The 10,990-nt window shown below is 53.6% G+C and overlaps 1 protein-coding gene across 1 annotated transcript in view; it reads left to right on the top strand.

The window, feature by feature from the left end:
- The first annotated feature begins 8,499 nt into the window (after window positions 1–8,499).
- Window positions 8,500–10,990, top strand: part of LOC138257078 (vomeronasal type-2 receptor 26-like) — a 188,595-nt gene continuing 186,104 nt past the window's right edge. Inside the window, exon 1 of the mRNA XM_069205883.1 lies at window positions 8,500–8,774. Within this exon, the coding sequence (XP_069061984.1) occupies window positions 8,500–8,774 (275 nt within the window). The remainder of the gene's footprint in view (window positions 8,775–10,990) is intronic.

Genomic DNA, 10,990 nt, shown 5'->3' with positions numbered 1-10,990 from the left:
CAATGCGCTGCCGTGGCACACCGTGGCGGTAGGCGGTCGAAGACCGCGGCGCAAAGCAGCATTGGTTAACATTGAACCCTAGGGGTTTCAGGAGCCAATGACGATGTGCGCCGGCGGTCGCGGTACGCACCGCCGCGGTACGCACCGCCGCGGTATGCACCGCCGCGGTATGCACCGCCGCGGCCGTGACCTCCATTTTCTATCTGCTTAATCACTCGATACCTGATCTTCCACAGGAGAGGACCTACACTGCAATTGCTGCTGTGACCTCGGTCTGGAAGAGAGAATGGCTCATGCGACTGGGGAAAGGGCCCCTGCCTTCACTGCGGAGGAGTTGGAGAAACTTGTGGATGAGGTTCTCCCCCAGTATGCGCTACTCTACGGTCCTCCAGACCAACAGGTAAGTACACTGGGACCATGCTTTGTGGGCAATTCCTGTGTTGAGTGGGGTGGATGAAAGATGGCGGGGAGGGGAGCGATTGAGGCATGGATCAAACAACAGATGAGAGCATGTGCACATGGCAAGGGTGGGGATGGGGGGCCACTCACATCGAGCATGCAGAAGGTGATGATTATACTTCTCTCCCTGTACATGTCACATAGGTCAGCGCCCACCAGAAAATCGATATTTGGCGTGCCATCGCCAAGGACGTCCGGACCCTGGGGGTCCACAACAGACGGGGCATCCACTGCCGGAAGAGATGGGAGGACATCCGACGCTGGAGCAGGAAGACGGCGGAGGCTCAGCTGGGGATGACCTACCCCGATTTGGATGGACGCGTGAGGACATCACAGCAGACACAAGGGGGTGAGTACACTCCAATCCTGGTGACTTTGCGCGCAGTGGAGGTGTCTGGGTGGGGGAGGAGGGCTGTGGATATCCCTAGGCCAGGGCGATTTCGGTAGGATAGGCCCCTCCGTAAGGCATGGCCCTGTGCCCCCACCCCCCACCTCTGTAGAGTGCCAAGTACAGGTATCCATGGCCCTGTGTCATCTATGTTTGCAGTTGTCGTCCATAGGCTTGTAGGCCATGTCCCATGGATTGCGTAGTCGACCCCAAGTGCGCAGCGTAGTGCAGGGGGCTTCTGTGTCTGTCCTCTCCGCCATCGGTGTCACCAATACATGCACTCAACATGTCTTTATTTCTCCCCCTCTTTTGTGGTCTTCCTGTTCATGTGTGCATTAGCATCATCAGGCTGAGGAGAAGTGGCATCGGAGCATGAGGGAGCTGCATCCCACAAGGCCCTGGAGGGCCATGCAACGGAGTCCGAATACACCAGTGGGACGGAGGGTGAGGGGAGCTCCACAGCGGGGACTCGTGCAGACATTAGTGACAGCGACTCGTCCTCTGAAGGGAGCTCCCTTGTGGTGCCGGCAACATCCGTGCACCCCGCAACAACAGGTACAGCCGCCACCCAGCGCACCAGCACCGCCCTCCCAGCAGCCACTCAGCGTTTGCCCCGTGCCCGCTCACCCAGGAAGGTGGGCATCTCCTTCGCCCCAGGCACCTCAGGCCCTGCCCCAGTCACCCCTGCTGCCCTCAGTGAGGAGGTCATTGACCTCCTGAGGATGATCAATGTTGGGCAGTCTACCCTTTTGAATGCCATCCAGGGTGTCGAAAGGGAGGTGCACCAGAGTAATGCATACCTGGAGGGCATTCATTCTGGTCAGGCTGCCCATCAGCGATCGTTCAATGCTCTGGCCTCAGCACTGATGGCAGCAATTGTCCCTGTCTCTAGCCTCCCCCCTCCAACTTCCTCCACCTAGACCCAATCCCCTGTACCTCAGCCTATCCCAGACACACCATCAGACCAGCCTGCACACACCTCAACACCCAAGGGAAGCTCATCCAGACATAAGCACCACACATCACACAAGCATTCACACAAGCAACATCCACATGCAGACATACCAACACCCACAGCCCCCACTGTGTCCCCCTCCTCTTCGTCTCCCTCCTCCCTCCCTGTGACTTCTCCACTCACACCTGCATGCACAACATCTTCAGCCACTATGTCCATCACCACCACACCCACCAGAACACCCCGCACACGTGCAGTCACCACCCCCACTACCATTTACACGTCCCCTGTGTCCTCTCCCAGTGTCTGTGACCCCCTCTTCCAAGCTACACAAACGCAGGCAGCCACCCACCCAACAGCCATCCACCTCACGACAGCATCCAGCCCAAGCACCTGCACCCAAAGACACCAGACAGAAAACACCTACAACCACAACCTCTTCCTCCACTCCCATACCCACTACACCTACCCGTCCCTCTCTTTCTAAATTGCTTTTCCTTTCCAAACCTGACCTCTTTCCAACAACTCCCCACCCCGTCCATCTCATAGGACTCCAGTCAGCACCTCAGCCACCACAAAAGCGGGACCTGTAAAGACAGTTTGCCATGGACTGTGGAGTCCCCCACCCTCAAGGGCAGCCAGTTCAGTAAGGAGCCAAGGCACGGCCAGCCCACCCCCGGTAAAGCATCCGAAGATTGCCAGTGCCCGGCGTGAGAGGCCAAAGACACCAGGGACCAAAATTCCTACCATGGCTCCGGCAGGAAGTGTGGTGCCACCTGGCACACCGCCAAAGGTGGGGAAGGGCCACAGGCGAACAGGGAAGGGTGGTAAGGGCAGCACGCCCGACAAGTCCGCCAGCAGGCCAGCTGGCCAGGAGGGCCCGCCAGCCCCATCCCAGATGCGCAGGAGGACACCTACAGGCCCGGTACTCCAGCCCCGAATGGCCTCGCAAGCCACATCCCAGGTGGGCAGGAGGACACCCACAGGCCCGGTACTGCAGCCCAGGAGGGCCCCGCAAGCCACACGACAGATGGGCAGGAAGGCCCCGCCAGCCACAGGTCAGGTGGCGAATGACCTCCATGCCATGGCTGGATCCGCTGACCTGGACACTCATCCGATGCACCGCTGAACTGGGCACCGCCGTCTCAAGCACCACTGAACTGGGCCCTTCATCTCAAGCACCGCTGAACTGGGCACCGCCGTCTCAAGCACCGCTGAACTGGGCACCGCCGTCTCAAGCACCGCTGAACTGGGCCATTCATCTCAAGCACCGCTGAACTGGGCCTTTCATCTCAAGCACCGCTGAACTGGGCACCGCCGTCTCAAGCACCGCTGAACAGGGACCTTCATCTCAAGCACCGCTGCACTGGGCACCGCCGTCTCAAGCACCGCTGAACTGGGCCCTTCATCTCAAGCACCGCTGAACTGGGCACCGCCGTCTCAAGCACCGCTGAACTGGGCACCGCCGTCTCAAGCACCGCTGAACTGGGCCCTTCATCTCAAGCACCGCTGAACAGGGCACCGCCGTCTCAAGCACCGCTGAACAGGGCCCTTCATCTCAAGCACCGCTGCACTGGGCACCGCCGTCTCAGGCACCGCTGAACTGGGCCCTTCATCTCAAGCACCGCTGAACTGGGCACCGCCGTCTCAAGCACCGCTGAACTGGGCACCACCGTCTCAAGCACCGCTGAACTGGGCACCGCCGTCTCAAGCACCGCTGAATAGGGCACCGCCGTCTCAAGCACCGCTGCACTGGGCACCGCCATCTCAAGCACCGCTGAACTGGGCCCTTCATCTCAAGCACCGCTGAACAGGGCACCGCCGTCTCAAGCACCGCTGAACTGGGCCCTTCATCTCAAGCACCGCTGCACTGGGCACTGCCGTCTCAAGCACCGCTGAATTGGGCACCGCCGTCTCAAGCACTGCTGAACAGGGCACCGCCGTCTCAGGCACCGCTGCACTGGGCACCGCCGTCTCAAGCACCGCTGAACTGGGCCCTTCATCTCAAGCACCACTGAACAGGGCACCGCCGTCTCAAGCACCGCTGAACAGGGCCCTTCATCTCAAGCACCGCTGCACTGGGCACTGCCGTCTCAAGCACCGCTGAACTGGGCCCTTCATCTCAAGCACCACTGCACTGGGCACCGCCGTCTCAAGCGCCGCTGAACTGGGCCCTTCATCTCATGCACCGCTGAACTGGGCACCGCCGTCTCAAGCACCGCTGAACTGGGCCCTTCATCTCAAGCACCGCTGCACTGGGCACCGCCGTCTCAAGCACCGCTGAACTGGGCACCACCGTCTCAAGCACCGCTGAACAGGGCACCGCTGTCTCAAGCACCGCTGCACTGGGCACCGCCGTCTCAAGCACCGCTGAACTGGGCCCTTCATCTCAAGCACCGCTGAACAGGGCAGCGCCGTCTCAAGCACCGCTGAACTGGGCACCGCCGTCTCAAGCACCGCTGAACTCGGCCCTTCATCTCAAGCACCGCTGAACAGGGCACTGCGGTCTCAAGCACCGCTGAACTGGGCACCTCCGTCTCAAGCACCGCTGAACTGGGCACCGCCGTCTCAAGCAGCGCTGAACAGGGCACCGCCGTCTCAAGCACCGCTGCACTGGGCACCGCCGTCTCAAGCACCGCTGAACTGGGCCTTTCATCTCAAGCACCGCTGAACAGGGCACCGCTGTCTCAAGCACTGCTGATCTGGGCACCGCCGTCTCAAGCACCGCTGAACTGGGCACCGCCGTCTCAAGCACCGCTGAACAGGGCACCGCCGTCTCAAGCACCGCTGCACTGGGCACCGCCGTCTCAATCACCGCTGAACTGGGCCCTTCATCTCAAGCACCGCTGAAGAGGGCACCGCCATCTCAAGCACCGCTGAACTGGGCACCGCCCTCTCAAGCACCGCTGAACTGGGCCCTTCATCTCAAGCACCGCTGAACAGGGCACCGCCGTCTCAAGCACTGTTGAACTGGGCACCGCCGTCTCAAGCACCGCTGAACTGGGTCCTTCATCTCAAGCACCGCTGAACAGGGCACCGCCGTCTCAAGCACCGCTGCACTGGGCCCTTCATCTCAAGCACCGCTGGCCCATTGGCAGAAGGGGCAGGCCCGCATCTGTGTCGGGCAGGGCTGCACGAAGCACTCTGGGCACCAATCCCCCTCCATAACCATTGGAGACTGTTATCAACTTGAGAGACTGTGGCTTTGCACTCCCCAGGATGGCCCAGTGGGCAACCCACCCACTGTAGAGACTTGAGAGACTGTGGCTTTGCACTCCCCAGGATGGCCCAGTGGGCAACCCACCCACTGTAGAGACTTGAGAGACTGTGGCTTTGCACTCCCCAGGATTGAACAGTGGCCATGGAGGCCCCTTGTGGATCTGGGGTCGTGGACTCATCTGGCTGAGGTGCCCCCCCTTCCCTTCCCCCTGAGGTGCCTGTAGTTTTCCTATCTGATGCCCCTGCAGTGTTCTCTCCGTTGGAGTCAGGTATCCTGTGTGGGCTTTGCCCATGTGATTTGGGCCCAGTGGTCCACGGACAATGCCTGGTACAATTTTAGGACTTTAATATTAATGTATATAAAGGTTTTAGATGTGTGATATATTTATAAGCCATTGATACAATATATTCCAATGTTTAGAATCATTTCCTTTTGTCTTTGCATTCTTCTAGGGGGTTTGGGGGGGGTAACTGTGATGTATTGTTATGCACTGATGTGTGTGTTGTAGTGGGTGAGGGCGGCGGTGGGGGTGTTGTGTGTTGCATGTGTGTGCCACTCTCTTTTCCCTCCCCCCTCCCCTGTGTCGTAGGTGCAGTACTCACCGTTGTCTTCTGCGCCGGCGTTCGTGCTCCTGGTAGAGGAGCAGGAAGAGAATCGCTGGGAGGATGTGTAGTTCGGGATCCATGCTGCCCAGATTCCTCGTGGGGTGTATGGAGGTGAGCGTTTTCCGTTCGAAATGGCTGTTTCCGCCGTGTTTTTATCGGCAGGGCTACCGCCCCGGAAAAGGTGGCGGTTTGGTGGGTTGTGATAGGGTGGGCGGTACATTGACTCCCGCCTGTCTGTTGGCCGCGCTGTTTGTCAAGACGATGTGCAGCATCGATATCAGCGATGGTAGCGATATCCCTCTGATTATCTGTCTAAAGTGTGATGTATTTATACAGATCTACTTGGACCCCTGACGTAGGTGTGTTCCCTAACAATAGATAACAGGCATGCTTGGGGCGGCAATTAATATAAACAATTCCCTCGAAAGCATGAAGAGGGAAAGTCCCTGACTGTGAACACCTTCAGTTTGTTTGTCTTTGTCACTTGATCCTGATGCCTTAGCGCGGTGGCACTGATAATGTAACTCATAGCAAATAGCCTAACCATAAACAAGGCAGCCATCTTAGAAGAATTAATTAATTAAAAGGGCTAAGACAGAGCAAGCTAAGTAGGTTAAAAGTCACTAGGTGACGGGGGCACGAGTCTGCAAGCCAAAGGCTAAGCTAACTCCTGTTATCCCATTAAAACAAACTAGGATTCACTACACTATCAACAATCCATGCACTATTTGTAGCACATGCATTATCTATAGTACATGCACTATCTACAGTACATACTAACAACATGGCAGGCACCAAGTACATAACATGCACTAACTATAGCGCATACATCAACTACTACACATGCATTAACTATATCACAAGCACTAACTACAGAGCATACAAAGACAGTGCATGCACTATCTACAGCCTGTGCACTGTCTACAGCACAAGCACTGTCTACAGTACATGCATTATCTACAGCACATGCAGTATCTACACCCCATGCACTGTCTACTGTGCATGCACTATCTACAGAGCAGGAACTATCTACAGTGCATGCACTATCTTCAGGCCATTCACTATCTGCAGCTCGTGCACTGTCTACAGTACATGCACTATCTACAGCGCATGCACTATCTACAGTGCGTGCACTGTCTACAGCGCATACACTATCTACAGTACATCCACTAGCTACAGTACATACACAGGGGTGCCCATGCACTGTCTACAGCACATGCACTATTTGCAGACTGTGCACCATCTATAGCGCTTGCACTAACTACAGAGCATCAACTGTCTACAGCGCATGCACATCTATAGAACATGCAGTGACTACAGCGCGAGCACTAAGTACATCACATGCACTAACTTCAGAGTATACATTAACTACAGTGCATGCACCACTGTGCATTATTATCTGTAGTGCATGCACCCACTATAGTACATGCACTAACCCATTGACTGCCAGAAAGATAGCCATGGGTTGCTTGAGCTCAGGTTCAGACAGGACCTGGCAGTTTGGGATGTATTGTTTCTAATGCAATAGGACCCAGGATAAGTTGCATGTGGCTGAGAGTAATCTGTGGTTTCATGGTCGGCAAACAAAGTGATGGAATGGGAATGTAGGAGGCTGGCCTGGTTTGTAGTGGGTACCAGAGGTACTTACACCTTATACCATGTCCAGTTATCCCTTATTATTGTATGTAGTCAGTGTCTAGAAGCCCGGCTCTCTAGTGGTAGAGTGGATGAGGAGCCAAGGTCGGACTAGGAGGCATGCAAAGCTCATGCAATATCACAACAGTCATACAGTACTTACACACATGAAAGAAAATACTCAGTGGTACAAAAATAAAGGCACAATATTTTAGTGACATACTTGCAAACTATACCTGAGAGACTATACTCCCTTAGAAGGGAAGTAATATACACAATATATACACTAGTGTCCAAAAACAGGTAAGTACACAGTTATAAATCAGTGTAAATAGTGAAAATCACAATAGTTAGAAATAGGCCTGGGGGAACACAAACCATAAACTAAGAAAGTGGAATTTGAATGTTGGTTTCCCACCTAGGCAAGTGTAGTGTGTAGAGGGGCACTGGGGGTGTAAGAAAACACCAAAGGTAAGTAATAGAACCCATCCCAGACCCCAGGAAAGTAGGAGTAAATCACAGGAACTGTCCTACTAAACAGAAGAAAACAAAAAAGAAGATTATGCAAGAACCAGAAGAGACTGCAAGACACCAACAGTGGATTCCTGGACCTGAAGACCTGTAGAAGAATGGGACCAAGTCCAAGAAGCACAGAAGAGTCCAGGAAGAACATGAGCCCCTGCTAACCCGGATGAAGGTGCAAAAGTGGAACCACTGGTAAAGAACTACAGTCAGTACTGCACCCAAGAAGATGGATGCGGGTTCCTGGTTGGTGCAGATCATGTGTCACACCGGATGGATGATTGCAGTCTGGATTGCGTCACTGGATTCTGCCAACAAAACTTATCAAAAGCTAAGCTTGTGGTTGGAGAAAAATGGCGCTGCTTGGGACCAGGAAGGACCAGGTCAACTTTACCCAGGAGGCAGTCCAGAGAGCCCTCAGATTCCCACAAGATGAGGACAAAGGAGGTGCAACTGGAGGCCCTTGTAGCACTATAACAAAGGGTCCCACGCCGCCGGAGAACGTTCCAGGAAGCTGTGCATCACAGGAGGGTGAGCTCGGGCCAGAGCTGTGCTCTGCATGAAGAACTTTGTGGAAGGTTGCACACAAGCATTGGCAACTGCAAATCAAGCAGTGCACGGGGTTATTGTCTTACCGGGGGAGGCAGGCTCCTACTTCCACCAAAGTTGGACAGCTGGACGTCAGGACCGTTAGGACCACTTCAGCCTAAGACCCATGTTGCTGGATCCAGCACTTCACCAGGAGAGGGGACCCAAGCCACTGGTCGTTAATGCAGAGGGTGAAGAAAGTGATAACTTCACTTCTATGGAGATTCCTTCACTCTTCTGGTGCAGACTGAGGACTGGAAGCCCTCTGAAGTTGACCGACTGGGAAATAGTTGCAGTTGCTGACAGGAGCAAAAGTTACAAAGTTGCAGAACTCATCCTGGCTTCTTTGTTGCAGTTTTATAGAGTTCCTGGAGGTCCAGATACAGGTTCTTCAATGAGAAGGTGAAGTAAAGGATGCAGAGGATTCCTGCTGGAGTCTTGCAATCCAAATCTGAAGAACCACCCAGAGAAGAGATCCTAAATAGCCATGAAAGGGGGTTTGGTCCACTAAACAGGTAAGCACCTAAAATGGGAGAGCTCTGACATCACCTGCTGGCACTGGCCACTCAGATGCTCCCAGAGTTCCCTGTCCATCTGAAAACAAGATGGCAGAACCCAGGGACCCTCTGGAGGAGCTCTGCGAGCCACCCCTGGGGTTGTGATGGACGGGGGATTGGTCACTTCCCTTTCCTTTGTCCAGGTTCGCACCAGAGCAGGGACTGGGGGTCTCTGAACTAATGTACACTAGATTATGCAAGGAGGGCACCAGTTGTGCCCTTCAAAGCATTTCCAGAGGCTCTGGGAGGCTACCCCTCCCATGCCTGCAACACATATTTTGAAAGGGAGAGGGTGTAAAATCCTTCTCCCAAAGGGAAACCTCAGAAGGCTGGTATGGCAATTCTGGGGGTTCACTGTGGAGCCGCCAGAGTATATGCAATCATATAACCAATGCTAGATTCAACATTGGGGTATACTACAGAGATGTTAGACGCCTCACATGGCCATATTCTGAGTTACCATTATGTAGCTAGACATAGGTAGTGACCTATGTCTAGTACACATATAAAAGGGCATACCCGTACTCATGAAGTCCGGGAAATTGGTCCTGGACAATATGGGGGCACCACTGCTAGTGCAGGGGTGCCCTCACACACAGGTTCTCTACACCTAGCTTTCAGGGCTGGAAGGTGTAACATATAGGTGATTTCTGAGTGCCCTAGTGCAGGTTAAATGGCAGTGAAAGGGTGCATGCACCATTTCACACAGGCTGCAATGGCAGTCATGTAGAAGCCTTTGCCTGGGCTCCCTATGGGTGGTAAAAGAAATGCTGCAGCCCATAGGGATCCCCTAGAACACCAATGCCCTGGGTACCTAGGTATCATACTTATAAGGGGGAGTCCAGTGTGCCATTTTGGGATGAAATACTGGGTTACCAGTATGCAGTGACAACTTAGGGAAAGGAGAGAGCATATGCCCTGGGGTCCTGGTTAGCAAGGTTGATTTGGATATGTTTGAGTCAAATCTGAAGTGGCATGCCTCCAAAAGAAACGACCAGGGATGTGGCCCGAGTAATTACCAGTGTCTGAGAGTAGGTCAAGAATACCAGCCATCACTTTTTTCTACTTCACATACAGCGACCATTACACAGCCACATTCATCCACCAACACACCTGCCACCATCTAAAAAAACACAACCCATTGTACATGTACTCACCAAGCATCATCCATTCACACACTCACCATCATATGGTGGCACACTGACCATCAACTGTCCACACAACCAACATTTGTGAGTGCTCTAAAGCATTCCTCCAAGAACTTAGTTACTCCGTCATGCATTCATTGCAAACTTAAAAAACAAATCAGGAAATATTTTAAACACATCTGAGTGTGAGCTTTCTCATATAATAACAGGGCTTGCCCTTAAGACTGACTCAGTGTGTTGGGGCTTACACTAGATGCAGGTATTTTTTTCAAAACTGCATTTAATAAAAAGAAAACACAAAATTCCCAAGTTAAGGTGCTGCCTTCAGTACATGTCTCAACCCCACAGTACTACGTGGACCTAAACGCCAGCCCCTCTTCTTACCCAGTAATGCATATAAGGGCAGATGTCCTTTGCTACAGTGTGTTCCTGAGTGTGACAAATGGGGTATAAATGTCAGATTTTGCACGTGTGATGAAGGGTGAGGACAATGACCAGGAGGGTATTCACAGGGGAGAGCGCGACGAAGGAAGCAGCACAATAATTGTAGATGGAGTGGGAGACAGGATGAAGGGATGAAGGTAAGAGAGGATGGGTCCCTAATGGGGTTAGGAGAAGGAGCAAGAGTGCTAAAGACCAAGGATGGAGGTGCAACAGGACAGGAAGAGTTAGGAGGTAAGAGAAAGGAGGGCTAGACCACTGCTCATCTTCAGATGCATCTTTAGTTCTCACTGGAGCTTGGTCAGGCTTGGTGCCTGGTGCACTGGGTTTGGGGAGATTTATAAATGGCGGCAGGAATGGATGCAAGGTTCATGTGCCAAACAACCTCCATAATAATCAGCACCTGAGGATTGTGTTAACGCCCCAAATATCCATGGTGTTGTAGTCGCAACATAAGATTAGGTCCATCAAA

This window comes from Pleurodeles waltl, chromosome 1_2, assembly GCF_031143425.1.
Source record: "Pleurodeles waltl isolate 20211129_DDA chromosome 1_2, aPleWal1.hap1.20221129, whole genome shotgun sequence".
In the NCBI taxonomy this organism is placed as follows: Eukaryota; Metazoa; Chordata; class Amphibia; order Caudata; family Salamandridae; genus Pleurodeles; species Pleurodeles waltl.
The sequence above is the reverse complement of the archived record's forward strand: the minus strand, read 5'-3'. Positions and strand labels throughout refer to the sequence as shown.